Genomic DNA, 27,485 nt, shown 5'->3' with positions numbered 1-27,485 from the left:
AGTCTCAACACATGTCCTTTTCAAAATCACTCTCACCCCTAATATGCATAACAATTCAGTGTTTCTGGGGTATATAAATACGGTTAACGGATCAAGTTGCAGGTATCGGTGATCATCCCTCTAAGCGAATATATCCGGGGTGGAATTTTCCAGAGAAATGTCATCTCGTGACCGAGAGAAGTCAAGTTCGTAAGCTCACGTGCCCGCGGCTATCTATACAAATTGCCAGTGGCAGTCGATTCCTTCCTTTGCGGCGATATCGCTACCCACACAAACCCCATAGTTGGCAAATGACGACCGATCCCAGGGGAAGATTCAAGCTCTCATTAGGCCCAACCTCCCTGCCCGGTTAAATTGGTCGTACCTAATTCAACCCTACGCTAGTCACCTCGATGCAGAAGCTACGCTACTGGACGCATGTTTTCGGAGAATATTATCGGAGCCGAATTATAACTTTGCAAATGGTAATTAGCGACGCATGGTCACGAGCTCGACATCATAGGATCGACCCTATGGATCCAGTCCAACCGTGTTATTAGACTTTTTTTCAGTGGACCCTGAGATCAGTGATGTCCCAGTTAATCACTGAAATTGTACTTAGTTCTGCGGTGTAGTTGTGAAATTTTTCCACCGCAGTTTTTCCAAAATTACACTCGGAAAATCCACTCTGGTATCACCAAAATATCACTGATAATCGTTTTTTTTTTTTTTTTTTTAAGTGAAATATTTTCGCATCATTTAATTTCGGTGGGTTTTAAGTCTGTTTTCAATCAGAAGTATGAATTCAGAATTCAATGTATAATTTCAGTGGAGTAAGAAATATTTTCGATTTCAGTATTACTCTGGTGGGGGAGTCGAAAATTTTCCTTGCAGGTTCATTGTTTACCGCAGAGAAAGTAAAAATACAGCGTAAAAAATTCTTAATTACACCGTGAAATCAAAGTGTCATCGAAGTGAAATGTAAGCGTAACCTTAGTTCAATTTCATTAGCACAGAATTTACCGGGGGAAGGTCACTTTATATGAAAAGAGTATTACGCGCTTTTTCACGCAGCACGAATTGAGGTTATGGTCACGTAATGTTAGATTCGTTCGCGACAGTGCATGCGCGCAGTACAGAAAAGACCACTTTCCACTCCTAGGACTTAAAAGTGGCATTTTCAGTACTCTGTGCATGCACGTTCGCAGATTCATTGGACCGTCTAAGAAACTGGTACTTTCTGGTACTTTCTACTACTGGTACTGGTACGAAAAATACGTGTGAAAAAACGCCTACAATATTCTCGCGTTATATAAAGTCTCTTTAAAAGATTCACCAAAACGAATCGACTCTAATGTTTCTGATTCTTGAATCTTCAGTGCATGATTAGCGGTTCGAGGTAGGAATATTGTAATGAAATTTCCAGTTCACCAGCCGAACAATTGTATTATGATGTATTGCAGACCGTTTTTACAGAACTTCTCGCGATTGATTCACGTTAGAGTTCCTCAGCCTTGAATACTGTATTCAGAACAACCAATACCGTCAAATTACATTAAACCTCGTCGTCGCTCAGAGTTCGAGCTCCCGCTATTGATGCAGGAGTTTCTTCCTCGGTCTGCTCCAACTTCGAAGACAACTTCCGGGCGGTCTCAGTAATCTGAAAATTGTCAGAAATTGAATAACACAATTTCGAAGGGCTCATCAATTTCGAAGGGGAGGGATCCAAAGCAACGAAGCCATTTCTATCAACTCCGCATATTAACATGGTAAGAAGAAAAGGAAATCGACAGCTGCGATTGACGTCCGGAACACTGAACGTCTGACCGCAGAGATGAACAAACAAGAAGGCTGCGTATCGCCGATCTCTGTAATCCGTTGTTAATTAATTAGTCTAAGAATTGTACGTGGGGTAGATCGAGTACCGCCCCAGGATAAACCGTATAGTCCGTGCCACGTCGGCTTGAAACTACACGGATAAGATCCCCCGGGAATTGTCGATTCGCAAATCCATTAACCTGCCAGACCCTCGTCGAATGACAAGACAAGCTTTGGAGTAGTATTCTGCTTTCAGGAAATTTTTGCTCCGCGAGAAGACAAGTTCCTATCGTATCATAACGACGAGTGATAGAACGGAAACCGAACCCAAGACGCGAGGAATTTCCGTTTCTTCGTTACGCTCGTCTATAATTTGATCGTCTAATTCATATCTCATTTTCCTTTTCTGACGCAGTGCGTGTATAGTTGATCAAAAACCGTCAGGCGTAATGCAAAGCCCCGAAGGGATTCGATAACGTGGGAACTTTTCCGAGAAATGCGAAACAGACGCATAATTGCTCACTGGCTCAACGTCATTCGATGCTTTTCGAAACGATCGAAGCTTTTCCAGACAACAAATCTCCCAACCATTAGAAATTCGAAACTGTATTCGGGTTCCAGAGATAGAACAGGCGTAGCTTGGGGGACATTGACGTGGGCAGTTAATGCAAATAGGACATGGAAATTCGTGAAACGTTTTTCACCTACAAGTCGCTGTGTTCGCGATGAGTAATCGCAAAAAACACGACAAAAAAAAGCTCGTGCATATCGAATTATATCTAAAATTACCTCGGAACTGTACTGCGAAGGGTTGTCGTTTACAGTTGCAAGCACGTCACTGAGTTCCACGAGAAGGTCGGAAGCACGTTGCCTCTTCCCTCCAGCTTCCATGATTACCGCGAAGTTGACTAAGACCAAGGGATCCCGAGGCGTTAGGCTGTAAGCTTTAGTCATCGCCTTTTCTGCTCCCTCATAATCCTCCAGCTGCTTCAGGGCAACTGGACAGCAAATAAAAAAAATTTTTGGCCATAACTTCGGGCAAAAAATACCCGGCCATGCAGTCTTCACTTGCGCTTTGAATTTCCGTACTTTTGGGGTCTAAACAACACCCTGTAGCTTAATTTTTTGAGACACAGCCTCACTTGAAACTTCCTTGATTTAGTTTATAACAGCCTGAAGAGAAAATCTACTTGGTTTTCATGAAATGGAAATAAAGCTGGTATCTTTGGCAAGTTTTTCCCATTATCAAACAGAGAATTAGCCGTGAATACTAACGAAACTATGGAATTAAACCTTGGATGAAATTTTTTGGTTACATTGTTATAGATATACGAAATTTTGATCAAAACTCGAAAAAAAATTTTCACTTTATATCGACACGAGTATTGCAACTTTTCACAGATAATTATTACACCTATGTTAAATTTTTCTAAGAGAATTTCCGGTAGGTGCATGTATTTAAAAACGTAATAAATTCTGGTTTGAACATTTGACTAAAACTGACCTATAAAATCATTTTAGAAATCTGTTGCATTGTTCTATTTTTTATATGCCACACAGACATTTGTCAGACGAATCTTTGCGGCAAGATGGCAGAAACTTTCGAGAAAAGCTAACTTCCAAATTTTCACATCCCACACTGACCTCCCAATAGCATGTAAGTTTGTCCAGCTTGTTTCAAGCTTACGGATGTGCTTGAGGCTGCTGCGTTGCAAAGATAAATGGCAGCTGAGGCGGGCTGTCCAGTAGAGAGAAGAACGATGCCCAAGTTGAAGGCTGACGACGGGGAAAGCGGGTTCAGATAGTGTGCCCTCTTCAAGCAGGTGATCGCCTGAAATGCCAAAGTTACAACTTGAATGCGAATTGTTAAAAATGTGCTTTTATCTATGGTAATAATTGACGGTAAAAAAATAGTTATAAAAAAAAATCTATAACGAAAAAGGGCAGCTATCCTACAATTCTTTCATCCATCCAGTAATTGTCAAAAGCCGTACGAAAATTTGCAAAAAATTTGTCACAAATTTTGGGAATCTTTCGATGACATTGTCACATAATATGGGATATTATCAACACCTGTTACTTAAGTTATTATCCCCCATGCGAGTCTTCTGGCTTTGGAAAATCTTGCCAAAACTTACGATACCGCGGAATCTACGTGGGAAACGCACGTCTGTTTCTAGTTTCAGTTCGTTTTATGATTGTTCAGATATTCCTAGTGGTTCTTTACGAGTTAGTTTTCCGGTATATTACTCAGAAATTTCTCGGTAAAAAATAGTTAATTTATATTAAAAATTCTGAGGAGTTTAGGAGAAAAACCTGAATGTTTTTCAATCGAGGAAATAAATTGCATAAGAAATTTCTGAAGAATCGTAACAATACTTTCTGCGCGGTCTTGAATCATGCATAGTTGGGAAATCCATGTGGTTGATTGTGGATCAAAAGTATCTAAGTATTGCAAAAGAAATCTTTCATTGTTATCGCAACTCCCTAAAACGGATCTTGTGGTTTTCCAGAAAACTTTTAAGCCTACTGCCTCGAACACAGACGTATATATAAAGTCAGACCTAACCGAATGAATCAGTCCACAAACTAGCGTATTACTATAACCAAAGACTGTGCTAAAACATCAGCGATGAATATCACCCCGTTGTGTCTCGTACTTTTTGGAATCGCTGCTTTGGTGGTCGCCACAGCTGCGATGCCAACCGACGGTTTGGACGGAGGGATTTCTAAGCACCCCACGAGCCTCGCAGATTTCGAAGAGTTTGGATCACTCTCTAGAAATTTTCTACCCGAAGGTGAGTTTCACGACGAAGAAAAAGTCTTGTATTATTTTTCACGTTTTGTCTTTTCACACTGAATCATGACCGTCGTCTTTATTCCACAGAAGCTAACAATCTTGTCATGAAAACCCGAAAGACTTCTGGACGTCGTAAGAAATTAGTGTCCAAACTTTTCAAGGAGCTGGGGAAAAGAGCCGGTAAACATTTGGTGAAAGTAATTATTGATGCCGCCCTGAAGCCCGTGTTGAATAAAATTACCGGAAATACAGATGAGACTACAGATAGCGGGGAAAATTCAATCCTCAACAAGATTCTGATCGAAGCACTCTAATTTTACCTTCTCTGTTTGTCTAAGACTCAATTCAGTGGCTTTAGTTTGACAAAATGTTACCATGATAAAATTCAATATTTAGAAAAGGAAAAACACCCACCGGTTGATCGTTTACTTGATCTTGTGAAAATTTTTAAATTATCTACCTCTGTAACACAGACGAGCTGAATTTACAGCTCACAAAATTTTCCTGAGATGAGTTTCTTCTTTCGTAAATATTTAGAAAAACAAATTAAAATTTTCAAAAAATCTAAACTTGAGTTAAAAAAAGGAAACCTGTAATCATTTCAACTATGACATTTATTTCAAATACTTAATTCCTTAACTGTAGTGATATCTATCACATTATTTATCGTATGTGTATCTGTATAATCATTTATTTTTATTTACTATTGTATAATGTATAACAATCCAATTACGAAATGGAAAAAAAAGATTAAAAGTTGTATAAAACAAAGAATAGAAAAATTTCTGCATGAAATTGAACAGAATGAATAAAATTTAATCCTTGACTAATCGGTGTATAATAATTATTCAGAATCTTTTTTCTATCATCTTTTGTCTGCATTTCTATATTTACTAATATATAATAAATTATTTACCCATCCCATGCACACATTAAATAAAATAATCTCTTGTTATTTCCCCGGCATGCCTCGCAAAAATCGTTTGCCATTCTGTGTACTTAAAGACTCGACCGTTAAAATACTTATTCGTTCCCATAAAAAATCAAGGCACGTAATTAAGTAAATAGAAAAAAAGAAAAGTATATAAAGAAAAATATTGTATACAGCCGAGGTACGAGATCAACGGATATTTTACTCTCCCCTCCTGTTCAAAAACTCATTTATCTATCCATGATCTATTGATAGCTGCAACATGATTATTGTCCAACAAAAACTCTCACTATGCCTTCTAGCACGTAATATCTTACATCCATCTAAGACTTCTGTTTTTGCAGGAAAGTAATGCTTGAAATTCGTCCGCAGTATTTTCTGTGGCAAGAGTCCCAGTCTACATAAGAATATATCTCCATGTAAACATATTTTTTCCACTCAAACAGCGATACTTGACCTTTCCTTGTTGATCCTATTACATTATACCTATACAGATTTTCTATTTTCAAACATTTTTCTTACATTAGGATTTTCCATTTTAAGAGGGTCAAACATACAAACATTGTACAATGGAAAGAAAATCGTGCTTATCTTACTGACTTCCAAAGTTCTAAGGCGAATATAAGTATCGAATTTCACTCACTGCTACAAATTTACGTTTCCCGTAGAAACACATCCCGATGTTGTTCCACAGGGCGACCGACTCTGGATGCTCTTGAGCCGCTATTCTGTACTTGGACATTGCGACGTCGTACTCCTGGTGACCCTGCAACCAAACACACACTCAAGTATGTACATCACGTCCTTCAGGCGGATCGATTTCTCGACCCCCTCGCAGAACCGTCTCCATTACTTTTCGTTTACTTCTCAATTGGCGGAGTTTATAAACCTCTTCGTCAGCGACAGAGTAATATGCTCGACGCGCCATTGTATTAGCAAACACTTTGGCCGAAACGGAACTTATTCCGAACTCTGGGCGATGGTGGAGAAGTAGAATGGCCACAGAACGCAAGAATCACGATATCGATTTCCCAAAAACGCGGAAATGTATAAATTGGTACAATCTTAAATGTGGTAAGGTAAAGATATAAAAAAGCTACTATATTGAATCTTCGAAATTTCTACATATTTCTCTACCAGCGTTTTGTCGGTTATATTTTTTTACTCACGAGGTACACTTTTGCCTTTCCACATTTTTAAATTCCATGCACTAGATTTCCGAGTGTATAAAAATTTGAAATCGCAGAATTTCCATCGCGTGGATACTCTGCTTTTTGACTCTACACCCACTGAATTACCGTTTGATCAAGGGTAGTACAGATTTCAATTTTCTGATATCTACTTCCAGGGAATTGAAAATTCAACGGAACATCTCAGTTTCCACACCTGCATCACAGAAGCCATGGGCAAGAGCGCTTCCGGACAGATTGGCTGCTGGGCGAGAGCAAGTCCGAATTGTTGAAAAGCCCTTTGAGTGTCTCCGAGCTTGAGATACAAGAGACCGAGTTCAACAGCGACGTCGATGTTCTCTGGACAGACGCTGCACACATGCAATAAGGAATGCAATTACGCTGGGTTCGAATTACAGTCTTGGCTTAGGTGCAGTGGGCGTGTCCTGGAATTAAGGCAGTGTAGACACAACAACGTACGGTACCAGCGCGCTATATACAACCGAGCAGAACTAATTGGGCGTAAATTTCCAGGATTATTTGATCGAACTTCCAATATCCGATATTATCAATCAAGCTATCAAGCCGAGTAGAGCGTAGCCGAGTAGAGCTCGATCGACCAACGGCAGTTTGGCAAAGTTTGGCTCACCTCGTGCAGCTGCACCCTAAATTTTAGTGCCAATTCACCAACCTGAGAGCGGACGTGTAGACTTGAACAGCTTCCGCGACGAGACCTTCCGCAACGTAAATCTTGGCCAAGCTTAGGTAAGGCCTTTCATCGGCGGTCAAGCCGATCGCTCGTTTCAAGCAACGCTTTCCCTCCGACGGCTGATTCAATTTAGTATAGCACTCGCCTGCGGAAAGGTCCGACATATTTTTGCATGATATTTTTACGGAATATTTACGGTTTGTACGGATTATTCTTACCTAACTTATAAAGAATCTCCCAGTCCGGCGACCCGCACATTCTATCAGCCTCCAGGTACGCCTCGAGTGCTCGTCTGTGACTTCCTAATAAAAATCTACTCGAAATATACAACGAAGTTTATTTTTACCGGTGGTATGAAATTTTTTTATTTTTTTTCTTTGTCAAAATAAGCTGCGGAATTTCATGTGGTTATTAAAAAATTGCGAGATGAATTATTCGACATTTTTCGGTGAGGAATTATACCAGCATTATTATAAGCTTATAGCAATTTTAGCTACTCGAGACTGAAGAAAAAAACGTGTACGTAAGTATCTCAGTCATGGAATATATCATTAGTCATCTTATGTGTATTTTTCCTATCAGCATTCTGGTGATACTGTTGCAAGTCATATAATAATTTACTCACAACGACTTGGCTATTTGCTTCACATTTTCGATGTTTCTCGTATTGACCGTATAACAAGCTTGGAAGCAATCCATCGAGTCTTGTACTTTGCCTTCCTTCCTCAGTATGAGCCCCTGAAATTATTTGGATTCCAGATTTCGACAAAAATCAATACTTTCTTGAATAACAGTATCACCTTCAAGTAAGAAGCATATTCGTTGTGTCCGTTGGACCTTATCAATTCTTCCTCGAGGAGTATCTTGCAGATTTTGTACTCGTGACGTGTGTAATGTTTATGGATTAGCCAGTTTCGACTTTCAATTGCTGGGATATCTGGAACTGTGACAATAATTCACATGATATTTTCTCCCTGCTGATAATCGTGCGATTGTAATTAAACTCCGAATATAGAATTTCACACCAAAAATTTCTCTTACAAAGTGTCATGACATCGTGTCAATGAAAAATGACCGACCTTAGCAATAATCTTAAGTAAAAATTCTTGACAACGTCAAGTTTTCCGAAACACTGTTAATTATTATATACCTTTCTTGCCTCTGTCAATACTCAAACTTTGTGGGACCGTCGAATGGTGAATTCGTCCGTTACTTAACACGTTGTTAGCCATTATACAAATATACTTGTTTTCAGTCTTACACTATATCGATGCGCTCGCTTGCTGTCGTGAAAGCATTGCTGTTAGTAAGTATGCGACGACAAGTATCGAATGTTGTTCCATTCTGTTACCCAGCAACGTGGGCGCTCAGTAGAACCACGTGCATCGTTTTACATAACTACATCTTATTCCCACACATTTGCCTTCAACTTAACGAACATCAATTGCTATACCTTTTCAATTTTTGTATAGCAGTGTATAAGACACGCTGTTAGAAAAATATTTTTTGGTAAAATGATCGTCCTGTATTATTTTATGCTATAATTAATAATATACTTTCATTCTTTTTTCAAACAACGTTTTCATAACCCCGACTACAATATACATATAAATCATGAAAAGAAAAATCGATATATTTCCCATATCACACTTTATTATTAAACTTTTACATTTTCATCAGTTTTGAACACTTATAGACAAATCTGACAAAGCTAAATTAATGCACGATCGACCATTTAAAAAAAGGAGCGAATAATTTATCAAGTTTAAATAAAGAAATCTCATAGCATTATATACATCGCAAGGTATAACTGACAATGAAACAAACTATCCTCATTCATAAATAGTGAATTGTACTTAATAAAACTACGCCCAGGTTTGCATGAAGTATGTGCACTAAAAAATTGCAAGTAGCAATTTCATGGCTGGTAAAATGCTGCTAATACAGCCCGGGCGTTTCTTATCCCGTAGCTAGTCAAATTAGAGGACAAGATGAGTAGGTTCATTAGCATTCAGTGCTCGTTGCGTACACACTCGACTATCGGGCGAGATAACCGTCAATGCAATACCATACGTCAATATTATATTTATATATACAAGCAAAAATGATTGTTGGAAAACTAAGTAGTAGCGTGAGATTTACAGACACCGTAATATGACAGACGTCAAAAGTAGCATACGTCCTTCAAGCAATAAAAACACATTTGTTACAGTATGCAAATAACGAAGTGATCGCAGAATACTATAATTTCTACGTTTCATCATTTACTGCCTTGAAACTCTAGTGGTTGAAAAAGACAGTAATGAGGAATCTTCTCAGTCCTCCATTTTCAGGGAATTGAGGTAAATATTAACAACATTTATCTCTAATTATGAAAATCTTTCTAGCCTTCAGATACTCCTTTTTAAAATGACAAATATTTGAACGTAAGATACTCCACCACAAAAACGTTCCATCACAATTCGGAATTCGAATTCCGTTCAACGGTTGCTAAGTTCGTAGTAAATGGCGGGAAAATTTGAACACGCATTGTGACAGGTTCTTCCAAAAATCCGTAAGAGAGCGCCAAGTCTAGGTAGACGAAACCGTCACCGAAGATCCAACATGGCAGTTGATCTGTTAGTGTGGTTAATTTGTGGTGAGCAATGTAACCAAACGTGTTTACGGTTAAACATCCTTATAACGATAGGAACAATTTGAAAACGTACATATGGTGAATACAGATTCCCCGATAACAGAAGAATATTTATGGAAAGAGACGCCCCGGCGTTGTTAAACCGTATCGGTGAAATAACGAAAGTTCTGAAATGTAGACCAGTTGGTGGCGTCAAGCAGTGTGAACGTAATTGTCGTACACAACTCATCAATCATGACATAAACTCGAGCGCGGTTTATCGCAGTGAGTAATTTCACGATAAGATATTTAATACAATTATTTCCCCTGCGACGTTGAGTTTACTTTTTACAAACCTTTACGTCCGCCTACCAAATTCCTCAACTTGGTTTTCGCCGGTTTTTTTCCCTCCTCAGTTCTTACTCTGTTTCTCTTTTATACCCCGTTCGGTTTGTCATCTCGCGCAACTCCCACCTGTTATCAAATCATGACAACGAACTAGGTATATTTGTGTATTAAACCATACAACACATATTGAAAAAAAAAAACGTTCGCATGCAGGTGTGCAAATATACTTTTAAGCATGTTGAAACTAGGCTCAAATGACTGCCACGCGATGACAATATTGTGTGAAACTTATGGCTCTTTACCACCTTATATAGGTATTGATAGTTTCGTATTCTTCTAATTCTTTCAACAGATCGGCCATGGCGATGTGTAAATAGATTTAACAACATTATACTCGGATCGTGAGATGAGTTGTTCGGTGGAACTAAGACAGCAAAGGCAACAAGGGATGGCAGAGGATCCTCACAGGCTGGCAGCTATAATGAACAAGTCGCAAAGACTCGTTTTAGGTCTATTGGTTTTACTCCTAGTCGATATTATATGGGTGTCCAGTTCCGAACTCACTAAAGTATGATTATTGATATTTAATTACTATTTCTGTAACATACGTTTGAAAACACAATTATTTGGAGCCCGAATAAGTTATATACCTTGGCAGTATTTTAGTAAACAGATCGGCCCAATGATGCATAATATTTTTCCGCAGTAGATACTGATTCACAAAAATTAACCATCTTGTAAACATGATTATCAATTGACTCAAATGCTAAAGAAAGGTCAGAGTTAATGTTCTCTTGTAGTACAAAATTAGTTCTTTAAAAATTTTAAAACTTCAGTGTTTATTGTCAGGTTTTTTAGAAACCTCGAAACATAGAAATAGTTTTTTTCAAATCCTTAGCACCTCGGTATTGACAGAATGAATTATAATGACACTGCCACAAATACATGAAATTATTCTTCTGTCCCTCAGAAGAAACAGTTGTTCATTGCATATTCATAAATAGAAGTTACCGTTTATATTCATAAATAAGTTGGAAACATATAGTACATTTTTAGCTCTTAAATAACACAATCTTACATCTTTAAATTTATAAAGGTAAAGCCTGTGGAAATGGTAAACCTTCTACAGTGAACGTTTGTTACTACTTTGCAATTCCTTAAACTTTATTCCCGGTATGATTTTTAAATCATTTGATATAGTGTCAACGAAAAAAATTGTATCGTGCTTTGGACATAAAAAGCTGAAAATTATAAGTTACTTTGAAGCTTAAATTTTGCATTATGATTATTTCGAAGTAATTCAGGTGCAGAAAACTTGTACATAAATATAATACTCTCTATTTTTCAGTACATTTATCAGGAGGCTGCATTTAAAAAGCCATTTTTCAGTACATACATCAAAACTTCAATGTTCACGTTGTATTTGCTTGGTCTCTGTTTTTGGCCTCCTTGGCGAGATCAGTGTAATAAACCAGCAACTTATATGGTATGATTTTATCACTAATCTAGCATCGGGAAGAAGTTGGTAACGTTAATATAACGATCTATGTTTAATAAGAATTCAGGAAACCATCATAAATGAAACAGACTTATATTTTAAAAAGCCAACTCCTTAAAAGTCATTCTAAAATTGGCTTAATATATTGGATGTTTTGTTATGTTAACATTACCAACTTCAGCCTTGTAATCTATCTCAGTTTTTTCCCATAGCACATAAAAAGCACATTTTTTCTCTAGTTCATAGATCCGAACATGGAGGATGACAATTTTTATGCGGAAGCAAACACAAGTCTGGTGAGATACTGTTTGATTATTATTCTTAAATTATTACTAACATTGTTCTTAGGATACTTGATATTTCTGTTTTTCGTTTTTACACCACCTTGTAAACCGACCATAACGTTTGATCTGAAACTGTGATAAATGCGGCTGTTTATACCTACAGAAAACTGCTTTCACTTTGAATTCCCAGAAACATTTGAAAATATTAAAAAAAAATAGATTCTGATATGCCAGCTTATATTTTCAATCATTCACAACTGGCAGTAGTGTAGCTACTCATTATTCCGTTTAAGAATTATCTATGGAGGGATTGAATTGATTTATCAAATTTATCAATCTTTAACTACACCTGAAAATCTCTCAAACATGAATGCAGATACTTAACTGATTGTCAGAATGAAACGATTCACACAGAGATTGTCCTGTTTGAAACAATCTTATCTGCAATTTGTTTCATACAAGTAGATGAGCATTATTTTAGTAGTCCAAGAATTATTTATTTTCAAATCGTACTGCAAACAATTTATGCCAGTGCGAATAAAATTAATATGTACAATAAATCATAAAACAAATTAACATTATTTTAGAGTGATCCAACATTTGTACCAATCAAAACCCCCGAACATTGTGACCGTTCATCGGGTACCGAAAGCGATGATTCTTCAATACGTTCCGTCAGGTTTAGTAAACTAGCAGAGGTTCGACATATGTCCGAATGTGATGCTACAGAGGCACTTTTGGCAAGGCTCAGTTATCAAGCTAGTGTCAGAGCTGGAGAACATGCCAAGCGGCAAGCCAACAAGTTTTCAGTGCAGAAAGTTGCTAAAATTGCTCTGATGTTCTGCCTATTGGTACGAATATTTAAAAATACTTAGATTAAGATTAATCTAAGGACTTAGAATATTTACGAACATTCTGCAATTTCAGTGGTTTATGGCCAATTACACCTATCAAATTTCGTTGATCGGAACTGAAGCAGGCATTGTAACAGTATTATCCTCGACATCCAGTTTATTTACATTATTCCTTGCTGCGGTATTTCCCAGCAACGGTAGTGATAAATTCACATTATCGAAGTTCGTTGCGGTTTTAATCAGCATACTTGGTCTGGTAAGTGTTTTAGTAGTCAAATCTTTCTTCTGAATATATTCGCCGAAGAAAGTGCTGCAAAAGACATACAAATCAATGCATTTCTTCTTCGCAGGTACTTGTGAGCTTGTCAGATTTAACAATTGAAGCCAACAGGATACCAATAGGTATAATTTTGGCACTGGTCAGTGCATTTTTTTATGCAGCATACCTAGTTTTTTTAAGGCGAAAAGTTGACCACGAAGACAAAATGGATATACCAATGTTCTTTGGCTTTGTCGGACTCTTCAATTTGACACTTCTGTGGCCTTTATTTTTTATACTCCACTATGGAGATTGGGAGGACTTTGAATGGCCCAATACTTACCAGTGGACCTTTTTAATCATCAACGGACTTATCGGTACTGTTTTAAGCGAAGTTCTGTGGCTCTGGTGAGATGTACTCCAACTATTCCTACCGTTCAATATTTTCAGCTGTTGTTTCACACTATGAAAAAAACTTTGGGTAACTGAATATCTTTCTAGGGGCTGTTTCCTAACGTCATCTCTTATTGCAACGCTGGCTGTCAGTTTAACAATGCCAATGTCAATGCTAGCTGACGTTTTAGTGAAGAAGGTGGAATACCCGTGTATGTTTTATTTAGGCACGATTCCCATGTTGCTGGCATTTGTTATTGTGTCACTTCTGTCATACTATGATAATTGGGATCCAGTCTTGGAAGGTGTCAAAAGACTTTACACGTGGACATGCAGAAGGAGCAGATCCTCTGTTAGGTGAGATTGTATATTATCAATTATTTTACTACCATCCTGTCTTATGACAAAAGTGGACTGCTTTACTGTACAAATGAGAACGTACATTGCATTGCTTTAATAGGTTTATTATTTTTAGGATACAAGACTTGGAAGCAGAACAAACAGAGTCTTTGATCTGTATAAACAATGGTGAGCACGAGGCCTAAACTGACAATAAATATGTAGGCTGTTAAAATGTTCCTCACATGGGTCAGCACTGAACAGTTTAGTTATTTTTATTTTCATTATCGTTTGTACTTTTACTTTCTCTCTTATTTTTAAAAGGTGCATTACAACTCGCGTCTTTGTTTTAAAGTTTCTTACAAGTAGCCTGGGTCTAACAAGAATGACCAATTCCATATCCAATTCATCATTCCACTATAGGCATTTCTTTGTTTACTTATTAATTGGCATGAAATGACTGACATTCTGTTACATGTTACATTTTCATATATAAAATTGGGCAAAGTAAAGACATTTATTAAAAACTAAAATTTTATGCAATCTGATGCATAAGTAGTGGTAACCACTTCTACGATCCTGCTTTTATATTGCATATTAAGTAGTTGCAGCTATATAACGGAATAGAAATAATAATAATGACAGCTCACTGTAATATCCTTAGGTATTTCCTTTGCCAAGCATAGTTCTACAACAAAAAGAAATTTCGTATTTGCGAAGAAAAATACATTTGCTCATATTTAATTGCTTTATTTAAGTAAAATTCAGACACAAAAAAAAATGTCGACCTTGAGAATTAGCTGCGTTTCAAATATTATTTTTTAAATTTAATTGCTGTCAAACCAAAGCTTAATTCAAGTGGGTAATGTATAATTTAATAAGATCGTTGCTGACAAATTTTAGCGTGCTAATCTGGGCAAATATAAAATGCTTTTCCTAAGCAATAAGAATTATAGCAATTCTCTTGCGGACTTTTCCATTTACTGAGTGAAGAAAAGTGATGGAGAGTATTACTTTGAAGACATTACTGGTTCGTGTTCTTTTTTTTTATGCATACACTCGTCCACACAATTCATTGTTATACATGGCAAAATTATTTCGATGGTTATTACATGAAATTATTTGATTGAATTGTATAGAAATGGAAAGCTCATCTCGTAATTTTGCCAAGGCTTAAAAGATATAATTTAAAATGCTTATGTATAAAATATATTTGTGATATCATATTCATTGTATAGACTGTTAAACTCTCATAGGCTTTGGATCAACTATATTTCCATAATTGTTTACTGTAAACTTTTATGCATTGTTGATGTTTGCCATTTTACAACATCTAATTTGTACATATTAATACTTTAGCTGTTATACATTCTGATTTTGATTTAAACTTGACTTACGATATAAACCCACAGGTTTATTGTACCTAGTTATTACTCGTTACTGGTCTGTTTGGGTAAAATTCAAGTGAAAATATGTTCAAAGCTAATCTTTTGCTGTTCATGAGTCCTGAGTTACTATTGGAAACATATGTAAGTGCAGTATGCGTATCGCTTTGCAAAAATACACAAAAACTTACTCAGTTTTGAAGTCAAGGTCGCTAAAGAACCTGTTACTTTTGTTGCAAAGGTTCCGCACATTTTTCAGATTTTGCTGTTTTCGATTTAATAAATAGCTGGGAATTGTGAGACATGTTTTTATTCAGTTTTTCGAGCCATTTAAAAAAAAAAAAGCCAGCCAAATATATAGAGTAGGTACTTAAACTTTTCTAAGACACTATCAGTGAGATATTACTATATAGTTTTAAATCGGTCGAGGAACAATAAACATAATTGGTTACACTTTAGGACCAACTTGAAATAAAATTGATACAAATATATATTAATATGTATACACATACATCTATATGTATGTATGTATATGTATATTGAAACTTGCTAAGCAATGAAATTATATTCAGCAAATTATTGCAGAGTACTTAAACACGAAACGATTCTGAAAATGTGTTCGAATCAGTTAAAGATTAATTACCAATTTTTCGAAAGTATAATAATGCAAAGTATCTCGCATAATAAAATCTAGTCAACATGATTAATAAATTTTATATTTTGTCACTTTGTATTTCCAATACCTGTATTATGATTTACAAAAGTCAGGCAAGATCTCTTGCGCAAATATGTACAATAACTACTAACTATGAATGTTAATTATGCCTGTTTATTATAAATACATTACGAAATACAATTTAGTTAATGCGCACAATGTGCATATTCATCAATCAAATTGATGATTTATATATGTATATATATTTTAGAGATTTATGAATAGATTATTGCACGCTCCTTAAAGTGCAACTGTGTATCTTTTTGTATGTATGCATATAAATTATCGGGTAATTTTGTACAAGGATTCAAAATATTCCTCTCAACACACGTGTGTCATGTTCAAAATCATTTCGGTTTATGGACCTTAAATGATCAATAACTTTCAATCTTTTATTTCACTCTGACAACACTTTGCTTGGAAGATTTTTCCTTTTTGCATTATAATTCATTGAGAAAAATGTCATTAAATTTTATAGATTAGATAGATATGTCTTAGAATGCCATAGGAAAACGTTGATACCATGCCAAGATGTTTGTACTGCACACTGAAATCAGTTTATGGAAAATACACATACGTATATATGCATATACTATATACAGTTTCATCGACTAATACGCAAACGGATCAATATTATTTATTATAATTAATTATAGCTGACTGTTCCTGTATGTATTATTATAACTGTATATCTAATGTAAATATTAAGAAACCTTAATTAGCGAATGGAATTCTATACATGTAACGTTATACATATGGAGGAATTAAAAGAAAATATTCGCAGCAGTAGTGACCTGTGTTTTAAGTACATTTTTAAGATTGGAATCTATACTGCAGAGAACTATTCATTTGTAACGATCGTAATGATCATGTCCACTGAGATAAAACAAAATATTATTGTTACCATGGCGAATTCACAAAAAAAGAAGCGAAATGTCAAACCAAATTGACATTGACATACTAATGGTTTACATACAGTAGATGCGATATGTAATTTTCACTTGAGTTAACGTTCTACCTCTTGGACAGTTCTTACCCAGCAAACGTCGGAGGTTCTTTGAAAAGTTGAACAATTATGTACGATTCATTTGACATGGCGTGCCACGATGAGGACACTGATCTTAGATTGAATATAAAAGGTAGCCAATGTGAAAAATATGATTACAACTTTCATGGTTTTATGATTCATAGATGTCTGATTCTTAGTTAATAGCGAAAACCTATTGCCTACACCTCAAAAATACAACCTTGGTTCGTTAAGGTATGTTGTACCTCTGTGGATTTTCTACCAATCAGTATGTATGGAATAAATTTCATATTTGTTATGAATTCAGGCTACCTGCGGACCCTTCTTGGCCTAAAATACCACAGCGTAGATTGGCAGATGATGCTGGCGATTTGATACAACCTTCGTATACTGTCACATTTACTGGCACGCCAAGGCGAAGCCGGACGATAGTACAAGTCCCACAATCCCAGTACGTATTCGTTTGCATATGAATTGATTTGTGTCTCTGTAGTTAAAAATATTCTAACTTTCTTTTCCAGTTTGTATGGAAAACGGTAAAACGATTATGCTTATCCTTTATTCTTCATTTTGTTACTTCTGATTCAGATCTTCGAAAATGTTTGCATCTCAAGATTCTAAGAATTTCAACTTGCATCATCACACTCGAAAAGAGCAATATTCCCAAAGTCAACAGCCCAGGAGAAGATCTGGCTGTACTGATCCAAGATTCAAAAGGTAAGTTATTATTTTACGGCTGTATTTCATAGTCCAGTGCCAATATAATTTCATCTCAGCTGTGTAAGTTTCAATTTACAACCTATTGTTAGGGTCACAACTGTGAGAAGTCAAATGACGTCAACTGATCCAGGAGAAGATAGAATTGAGGAAGAATCAGGAATGTCTGTACCAAAAGACTGCAAATCTCTTGCAGACAAAACTGCACCATGGGAAGATTCGACTCAGTACGACAGAATCCTTGCTGATAAATGTACCGATGTTGCAATTACGTTTTAAGTGCAAAGTCTATGAATTCTCTGATAGCTGGCAACTCTGCGTGATTAAAGTTGAATAATAGTTATTGTTGACATTTAATTCTGTCACTATGTAGATGCAATTTCAATGTTTGTTTCATAGAGCCCAAGTTATTCAGCAGAAGGCTGAGAAACCTGACGAATCAAAAGGGATGGAAAGTGTTGGTGTACAAACTGTGCAAATAGTATCGTCAAAAGCTGCTCTCGACCCAACTCAATTAGCCCAGACCAGCACCATCAAAGAATCGAATGAGCAGAGCTCTGGATTTGCTGAATCCAGAAGAGAAACCTGCAGTCCGGTGAAGAGTGGTCAAACGCAGTCAGAAAGAGATACACCACGGCCTAGCACCTCAGTAGGAAAAATAATGCCTAGAAATTCGGGAAGGATTGACTCGAAAAGTTCTGAATTTGACCAAACTCAACCTTTGCAATCTTGTCAGGTGAATATCGTGTGACAAATGGAACAAATTTACCTTGAATAAGATGATTTTTTCATTGAGATTATTCCAATTGATATAGTACCTTTTTGTACTACCATTAGTTCAAATTTGTCTAGAAGGGAGACACAGTTTGTGAAAAACCGGCACAAGTGACAAAAAAAGAAGACAAATTTGAAGTAATGGGATTGCAGAAAGGAGCATGAAATGATAACTGTAATCATCAATATTTGATAAGGAAAGGAAATCTCTTGTATACTAGGCAAAGGATGGGCAGCTCTTTTTGACGGTAGAACAGAAGGTTCAAGCAACCAATGCACCAATTACAAAGAAAGTCGACCTTGTACCTGGAAAAAAAAATCAGAGCACAACTCAATGTTATAACGTACAAGTACCAGTGCTTAGCTTTCAAAATGTACCAGTTCAAATGTCAACCCAGCCACAATCGAAGGTTGATATTCCGCCGTATAATTCATCTTCGTCAACTCCTGATTTCCAAATTTCGACTCTTTTCAAGAACATTGATGTTCCAAAATTGGAGTTACCTAATGATGTTACTCCTCAATTCATGAGTCTAGGCACGAGCTTTACTAAAATAACGAGCAATCCATTCTCGAGTCAAACACTGCAAAGTCATGATTTTCAGTTAAATACTGAGCCTACAAGTCAGTTAGGAACCGGTGAGCTTCTGACCAATACCAATTAAAACTGTATATTAATTCACAACTACTCGTGATGCAAATGTTGAATGTACATATTTCCGTAGGTTCACAGAAAAAATTGGATGATTTAAAACAGCAGCAACATTTAGAATTTCACAAAGATAAACGATGTCAATTATCAACTGAATCCAATGTTCCAATAAGTTTTCAAACGAATAGAGATGGCGTTCTTGAGTTTAAATCAAATTCGGAAAAGTTAATGAAAAATATTCGCAATGAAGAGAAGTGTAGTAGACCACAACAAAATATTTTAAACATTAATAAGGATAACGTCATACCCAAGCACGATTTCCATATTTATTGTCACCCGGAACAGCCTCTTCAGTCACACACTACAGATGCACAGCAGAAACTGTGTAACATTCAAGCACCACAGTATCAGCTAGGAGTGACTGATTCTGAACCTGAACGACATGAAGTTTTTAATAAACAAAATCGTAATCCTGACAATGGAACAGAATGCTTAATCAAGAACAAAAAGTCCTTTCACCCACAACAGCAAAGTACAGATACAGACTCGCATGTGTCAGACAAATTAACTCAGTTTTGTAAAATGCAAACAAATTATTCTCAACCAGCTGAAAGGTTGAACGCAAGTTTTCTCGACGGAATAGAAGATCATCAAAACAAAAAGTTCGAGTTATTGAAACAGAAAAACGTATATTTTGAAAAAAGTAAATCACAAGAGTTGACGCAGGATTGGAAACATCAGACTCTGCAGCTCTGTGAGCAAGGCAAGGTGATATCTTTGCGTCAGAAACGAAAAATGAAGTCGGAACAACATTTGATGCTTAGTAAAAAACGCATCCAAAGTTCCGAGCCACATATAGCAACCAATCGAAGACGAATCCAAACTCCGTATTTAAAAAAGGCAAGCTCGTACCTATCAAAGTGTACACAACAATTAACACCTAATCCAAAAAGTAATTGCACATATCAAAATCAGCAGTGCATACCTTTGTCTAACCACAGAGAAAACGTCAACAATATGACATCAGATGATACTGAAAATTCGCCAAGCTCACAGCATACCATGCAAGCTAACAATATAAATTTTATTGATTGTAACAAAATTAACGCAAGAGTACCGCATCCTACGGACCTGAACGAAATAAAACCAGAACATTGTATCAAGCCATACCAAAGACCACCTCATAAAGATGTTAAAATTACTTCATCGCTGGATTTGGAGAAACAGAATTTATCATCGCTTCAATCTCCTAGAGCAGATACAGATGTACCAATTGAAAAGCCGACTGCAATACCAGTCAAAACACAGCAGCTTTTAAACAAAAGTTACTGGGATTACTATAATAAATTGAAGCTACATAAAATGGAGAGTGGAGAAAGTCCGCAACAGCAGTACTTTTGTCAAGTAGCAATGGGAGCACCGATATCAAAGAAAAGAAGAGCGCCGGAATCGATTGCCGAGGAGTCTAACAGTACATCGCAAGTGGGACATCAGATGGAACTTAGTTTACCAGAAATCAGAACTTTGGAACAATGTTCAGTTCTGTCGACTATGATCAACAAGACATTGTACGTTAATGGACATTATCATTAACCGATCAAATACAATTGTATGGTACAGCGAAACAAAATTAACTTGAATCACTTGTTGATTTATAATGTATTCTATATTTTTGTTACTGTCAGGGATTCCGCACTGCAGCCATCCTCTGAAACACTACAAACAAAACAGATTTACTTGAATGGCAATATGAGATCATCTTCCGATCCTACGGCAGGAACTCAGAGCGCAATACTGAAGAAGCTGTTATCTGGTGACAACGAGGACTCAATTATTTCTTCAAAACTTATGTATTCGCAAAAGCATAAGCATGATAAGAATTTTAGCAATAAGACATTGAAACTGAAGTCTATCGGTGAACATCCAATAGGTAATCCTATTATTAAAAGTATATCAGGTAGCAAAGTATGGTAAAATCCCTCATCCAAAGCATTCATCTCACGTAGAATGACTCAGTACGTAATTATGATTATTGATTTTAGTCTTCTTTGGCTGCATGGTGTACGCTATGATTATATTTCTTCCGATGATCTATGATTGTTTCTTCTACGAGGAGCACGATCAATATGAGGACTTGAGTTATATCGAGGTAGTATTCGAATACATTATTTCGTCTGTCAAGGAAGCTTGTGGAGAATTTTTCAACGTGATGAACAAAATATTTTTAAAGCCGGTACGTTGACCATAAGAATATAATTACGTGCTATGATGCATTTTGAGACTTAGACTTTAATTTAATAACAGTAATCATAGTTTGGTGATGACAGAATCGTGTCCATCTGCTTCACATTTATCATACAACGAATTTCGCAATCTTCTTTAATACTAGCTTGTTTTTAACATACAAGGATGCACGTATGCAGCGATTATCAAGCGGCAGGTGGAGACAGAAGATATCCAAACAACACCTATTCTGATTTGAGATACATAAAACCTAAAACGTTAGATAGTACAAAGAAAACAGAAAGAGATACGAAAATATAGCAGTTTTAGAATATACGACCGGTCGAACTATGGTGCTTGGCTTTAGTAGATTCAACTTTGTCATGAGATTTTATTAGTGTCGAATTTTATATCACTACCGAATTACCCTAAAACTGTCTTGTAAAACTCAGCAGTTTTTTTGTTTCTAATTTTCAGCGCTCCTGTAAGAAATGTAATAACCTTACATAAATTACAAGTAACACGACGATCATTCCTAGCATGGGTAGTATCCAGTTGATCGATAGTTGTTTGATATAATGTCTATATTGTGACTTATTTTATATAATGATATATTGTACTGCCTTCCTTCCATATGCTCGTAATTCATAGTATTGATGTATTTACACTGATTTGTGATTAAATATTTACTCGATTATGGTGTATAACACCAGCATATATACTATCATGTAGTTTTGTTGTAATTGTAAGTCCGTGATTTTTACCCTGTTCTTTTCACCTGTTATATGCATAGATTTTCAATGTTGTGCTCCGCTCTCCATTACAATGGTATCAAAAAATTTTAATCTTCGTTAATTCAATGTATCCGACTGGATTAATGAGATGTAAGCATGGTAGAAGGATTGAAGTAACGAGTAACATTAAACCACTGTATGAATCTCCTTGCGAGTTCAGCAAGAAGCGCATGAAAAGCTCTGTGACGTTCCCCACCATAGAGCATATGCTCCGAATTGCGAGCTTCCCGGAAACAGCCCAGAAGCTTCTCATAAGTTCCCAACAAAAACTCCTAATAGACTATAGACAATAAGTCCCCTGGGGGCTTCTTTGGAGCTTTGTGCTGTCTGGATCAGCTACTGTTCAACGACCTATTGCTGTTGCCAAAGTGTGGCTCAGATGTGGTAAAAACATTAAAACTCGGTTTACGAACATCGCATATGTAATCATATGTATTCATGATCATACTTGATAATTATGCATTTGCATCGTTGATTTTTGCATTGACAAAAATCTGTTTTACAAATTTCGCGGTATGCTGTTGAAAAGTTTCGATTTATGCCGCGAGATGGTGTTCGTAGTGCAAGCGTGGTGCAAGCAAAGCATGATTAGCCTGAGGAGCGTTGACCAATGAAATGCTTCCATATTAGAAGGGGGGACTGATTGTGATGGATCATTGGTTGAGGTCGCTTTGCACAAGAATTATCTACATAAGTAGCGGTCTACATAGGGCCGGCGAGCACGTTCATATCGGTCATTTCGTCGGCGAAGTTTGGCGAAAGCACTGACGCCACGTTCCTGATTCTACCGGAAGACTTGAGGTTCCCACGGAGCCGTAAAGAGAAGCCACGCAGCGGAGGCAGGTAGTGTGCAACAAATTAAAGTAGCCATAACTGATATCACAGAATCCTTGGCGATCCTGTCGAACCGAGAAAGAGCACGGTAATATGGCAGACTACGTGATCGACGACGCTGGTCAGGACGAGAAGTTCCCGATCCGAGAAGACGGCCTCTCAGCAGCGCAGCTTCTCTCAGGTGGAGATGGCTTGACGTATAACGACTTCATCATCCTTCCTGGGTACATAGACTTCACTGCTGACGAGGTAGACCTCTCATCACCGCTGACTAGAAAAATCACCCTCAAGGCACCGCTTGTCTCTTCCCCCATGGACACAGTCACAGAGTCCGACATGGCGATAGCAATGGCACTTTCAGGAGGAATTGGTATAATCCACCATAACTGTACTCCGGAGTATCAGGCAAACGAGGTTCACAAGGTCAAAAAATACAAACATGGATTTATCAGGGATCCGGTCGTTCTTTCACCAAACCACACGGTCGGTGACGTTCTGAAGGTGAAATCCAAACATGGTTTTTGCGGGGTTCCAATAACTGAGAATGGCAGGCTGGGTGGAAAGCTTGTAGGCATTGTAACGTCGAGGGACATTGACTTCCTCGAAGACATACCTAGTCAACAGAACCAAAAGTTGGAAAATGTAATGACCAAACTGAACAATCTGATCACTGGAACTTCTGGAGTTACTTTGCAGGAGGCTAATTCCATCCTTGAAAAATCAAAGAAGGGTAAACTTCCAATAATTAATGAGAATGGTGAACTTGTAGCCCTGATGGCAAGAACTGATCTGAAGAAAAATCGAAGCTATCCAAACGCCAGCAAAGATGAGAACAAACAGCTTCTTGTTGGCGCAGCGATTGGAACTCGTGAGGGAGATAAGCAGAGGCTGCAACTCCTGGCAGCTTCCAAAGTCGACGTAGTCGTGCTGGACTCATCACAAGGAAACTCCAAGTACCAAATTGACATGATTAGGTATATCAAATCAAAATATCCGGAGTTGCAAGTGATCGCAGGTAATGTTGTCACAAGTATGCAAGCGAGAAACCTCATACGAGCGGGGGCCGATGGTCTCAGAGTTGGGATGGGGTCAGGATCGATCTGTATAACTCAGGAGGTAACGGCTGTTGGTAGGGCACAGGCCACAGCAGTATACCATGTTTCTGAGTATGCCAGGAAGTTTGGAGTCCCTGTGATAGCAGACGGCGGCATACAGTCTATTGGCCATATAATCAAGGGGCTGAGCTTAGGCGCAAGTACAGTGATGATGGGATCGCTGCTGGCTGGAACATCAGAAGCACCAGGAGAATATTTCTTCAGTGATGGAGTGCGTTTGAAGAAGTATAGAGGGATGGGATCGTTAGACGCTATGAACCGGGAAGATGCAAGGGGCTCAGCGATGGATAGATACTTTCACAACGAGATGGATAAGCTAAAGGTGGCACAGGGAGTCAGTGGATCAATAGTTGATAAGGGCACGGTTCTCAAATTTCTGCCATACCTCCAATGTGGAATTAAGCATGGTTGTCAAGATATTGGAGCCAAATCTATAACAGCATTGCGATCTATGATGTACAGTGGAGAGCTCAAATTTGAAAGGCGATCACAGTCGGCACAGCTCGAGGGTAATGTGCATGGATTGTTTTCATATGAAAAACGATTGTATTAAATATCTAGTTCAATTCCTACATGGTTACTTGCAGCGTTAATTGAAAGACCCTAATTTTTGAGGCTGAAGTGAGTAACATTAAGTCATGAAAAGTTGAGATAAAAATCACAATTTTGCATCTTCAGAATAACTTTCAAGGAATTAAATTTGCAATATATGAGTTTGTGCATGATGTAGAAGGTCTTACAAAATTTCACTTAACTCTAAAGTTGCGAAGTAATGAGTTTTTCTATAAATGCATCTTTGCAGTAATGTTACATACTCCAACTTTACTTTAATTTACGGTACACTGAATGGTAAACTTGTGTTTGCATAATATTATTATAATTAGTAAAGCATCAAATTTACAAATAATCTATAGTGATGGAATTAATCCCTGCTCTTTATTTAATCTTTTGTTCCTTCTCAGTTTCCGATCTGATAGATCGCTAAGAATATCTAAGTACCTTTATTGTGCAGAAATGAATGTTTAGCTCATCGTATTTTTCCTGTTACCTAATGGTATTCCAAACTGAATTACAAATTAGTGAAATTTAATTTCAAATTAGATTTATTCTGAACGTACCTTATAAGGTCACATTGTAAGAATTTGGGTTGTTCATCTATAGCAGTACTGACAAATTTCAGTTTTATCAGTATAAATGTATGTATATATTTTGCTCATGATGTATTTCAAACAACCTTGCCAAATCAATTGGCCTCTCCAATTTTGTAACCAGTTCAATTTATACATATACGTATTTCATAGGTCTTTATAAATTTATAACAATATTTTGTGTGTATTACATACATATACATAGGTATACATGTATTTCTAGTTTGTATATTTGGTATAATTATAAGTACATTAGACCGGACATGTAATCGCCCACATGATAGCTAAAAGCAAAAGCTGTACTTAAAGTCTCAAATTGAAACAATCCTTAGACCATACTTAGTAATTTGAGGTGAATTATGATAATATGCAGTAAACTTGACCAATTATCTGTATGCCGGTTACATTAAAAAAATTAGTTCAAGTAAACAAAATTGCATACGGATATACGTATATCCATAACTAATGAATTTCATTATTTTGTTGTAAGTAATTTTAATTCAAAAATATTCCGAAACCAAGTTATTTACACCAGATATTTTATCAACAAATATATTTTATACCAAGATATTATTATAATACCATAATTAAATACAATTGCAAGATGACAAGATTTCCCGAATTTATCTTACCCGTCCCCATATTATGCAAAGCTGCAGGAAAATTATTTCACGTGCTAGAGCTAAGAGCAGTGCCTGAGTACAAACATTCAACGTTTTTATTCGTGCGTGATGTATACCTACATAGACTGCAAAGGAGTTGGAACCGTGAAACGAGTTGCCTACGTACAGGCGGGTCATGTTACAATAAAGCCATGCGCATAGGTAAGTCGAATTGCCATGCATGTAGGCGTAGGCTAGTAGTAAGCAGCTTTAAAAGCTCGTAAACATCGTATACAAAACGGTTCGATTAAAAATTGCAAAAAAGATGGTATTGTGTAATGTCGAATGTGTGCAACGAGTTTCTCAATATTTGCGAGTATCGCCTGGAAATCTTTATATGTCGGAAAATAATGTAAGTACGGAGAATGTGGCCTTCGTGCGTCATAAATCTGAAATATTTTTAGGTTATACCGATCCAATGCTTCTGCTGACAGATGCATCCACAATTTTTTACCATGCAGGTATTAGCGTCGGACGACATTCTCGTAAATCAGTGCGTTGAAGGTTTCAGCGCAGTAGTTCAAGCACTGGTTAAGAATTCCACTTATCCTGCCAAACACCTTGGGAGCGACACAGAAAAACAGGCTTTGACACGCCAGTGGTTGGAATATGCAGTATTACATATCAACTACGCAGACAATCCGTTGAATTCCAAGAGAATTCTGAGAGTAAGATTATTGACAACTGATTTCAAGGTTTTCCACATTACTTCGTAAATTAACCCCATTACATTTTACAGGATCTGAATGATGCTTTGAAAACTAGCCCCTACATCACTGGCACTGAGATGACCCTAGCAGATGTTGTGTCTTATTATCTGTTGCATGGAATCGTGGTAAGAAAATTCGAATTGTACAATTATGATGCTGCTGTTTCTGATCAGCATTGGTCAATAAACTATCGCTATACACGGATTTTTTGTTTCAGAGAGATTTAAATCAACAAGAAAAAGCACAGTACGTTAACATCTCGAGGTGGTTTGACAATATCCAACAGGACGATAACATCCGACAGAAAATGCAATTGGTGAACTTTGATTTGCTGAATCTATACTTATAAGAGATACATAGGGAACGTTTTATCTATGCAATGCATGTATGAGAGCAAGTACAGTGTTGAAATGTCCTGATGTGAACATGGTTTGTATGACTTGTGAATGCAGGACTTGACAGACAGACATTGAAGTCCATTAGGCTTCGAAATTGGGTTTGAGAAAGCCGTAGATAATAAAGAATATCTCCGTATCTCCTCAGCAGTTGAATATTAGATGTTTTGAATACCTCTTTTGGCTTCTGATTGTCAGACAAGAGATTTTTGATTGAAAGAAAGTGTAATTTTATTTTATCCTCTTTGGATTTTTGTCAAAAATTTCGACGATTCCGAAAAGTGCTGCAATTAATTCGTTGAGGCACTATTCCGACGTAATTTTGCGAGAGAAATTGAT

At 37.0% G+C, this 27,485-nt stretch overlaps 5 protein-coding genes across 6 annotated transcripts; 4 read left to right on the top strand and 1 right to left on the bottom strand.

The window, feature by feature from the left end:
* Nucleotides 1–1,396: 1,396 nt before the first annotated feature.
* On the bottom strand, nt 1,397–8,738 carry LOC124415891 (Bardet-Biedl syndrome 4 protein homolog). Its single transcript, XM_046896592.1, has 10 exons — nt 8,557–8,738; nt 8,207–8,349; nt 8,032–8,144; nt 7,625–7,719; nt 7,389–7,551; nt 6,915–7,068; nt 6,172–6,294; nt 3,442–3,628; nt 2,587–2,795; nt 1,397–1,639 (listed from the first exon to the last, which is right to left on the bottom strand). The coding sequence occupies exons 1-10, from the start codon at nt 8,636–8,638 to the stop codon at nt 1,535–1,537; spliced, it is 1,374 nt and encodes a 457-aa protein (XP_046752548.1). The 5' UTR covers nt 8,639–8,738; the 3' UTR covers nt 1,397–1,534.
* A 1,300-nt stretch (nt 8,739–10,038) lies between these two features.
* On the top strand, nt 10,039–15,041 carry LOC124415861 (solute carrier family 35 member F5). Of its 2 annotated transcripts, XM_046896542.1 has the most exons (10): nt 10,039–10,305; nt 10,721–10,936; nt 11,717–11,854; nt 12,106–12,162; nt 12,738–13,001; nt 13,078–13,260; nt 13,355–13,671; nt 13,765–14,013; nt 14,132–14,184; nt 14,317–15,041. In XM_046896542.1, exons 2-10 carry the CDS (start codon nt 10,775–10,777, stop codon nt 14,346–14,348), a joined length of 1,455 nt encoding a protein of 484 aa, XP_046752498.1. In that variant the 5' UTR covers nt 10,039–10,305; nt 10,721–10,774; the 3' UTR covers nt 14,349–15,041. The 2 variants fall into 2 exon arrangements, with proteins under 2 accessions (XP_046752498.1, XP_046752499.1); XM_046896543.1 differs by lacking the exon at nt 11,717–11,854.
* A 3,045-nt stretch (nt 15,042–18,086) lies between these two features.
* LOC124415860 lies at nt 18,087–21,877 on the top strand. Its single transcript, XM_046896541.1, has 6 exons — nt 18,087–18,575; nt 18,835–19,252; nt 19,339–20,833; nt 20,951–21,195; nt 21,308–21,498; nt 21,674–21,877. Exons 1-6 carry the CDS (start codon nt 18,213–18,215, stop codon nt 21,740–21,742), a joined length of 2,781 nt encoding a protein of 926 aa, XP_046752497.1. The 5' UTR covers nt 18,087–18,212; the 3' UTR covers nt 21,743–21,877.
* Nucleotides 21,878–22,992: 1,115 nt separating this feature from the next.
* LOC124415849 (inosine-5'-monophosphate dehydrogenase-like) lies at nt 22,993–26,023 on the top strand. Its single transcript, XM_046896526.1, has one exon. It carries the CDS (start codon nt 23,210–23,212, stop codon nt 24,782–24,784), a length of 1,575 nt encoding a protein of 524 aa, XP_046752482.1. The 5' UTR covers nt 22,993–23,209; the 3' UTR covers nt 24,785–26,023.
* A 218-nt stretch (nt 26,024–26,241) lies between these two features.
* Nucleotides 26,242–27,120, top strand: LOC124412999 (eukaryotic translation elongation factor 1 epsilon-1). Its single transcript, XM_046893281.1, has 4 exons — nt 26,242–26,393; nt 26,503–26,709; nt 26,781–26,876; nt 26,969–27,120. The coding sequence occupies exons 1-4, from the start codon at nt 26,307–26,309 to the stop codon at nt 27,098–27,100; spliced, it is 522 nt and encodes a 173-aa protein (XP_046749237.1). The 5' UTR covers nt 26,242–26,306; the 3' UTR covers nt 27,101–27,120.
* The last annotated feature ends 365 nt before the right edge of the window (nt 27,121–27,485 follow it).

The sequence above is a fragment of the Diprion similis genome, chromosome 2 (genome assembly GCF_021155765.1).
Source record: "Diprion similis isolate iyDipSimi1 chromosome 2, iyDipSimi1.1, whole genome shotgun sequence".
Lineage (NCBI taxonomy): Eukaryota > Metazoa > Arthropoda > Insecta > Hymenoptera > Diprionidae > Diprion > Diprion similis.
This window is presented reverse-complemented; position numbering and strand designations above follow the sequence as displayed.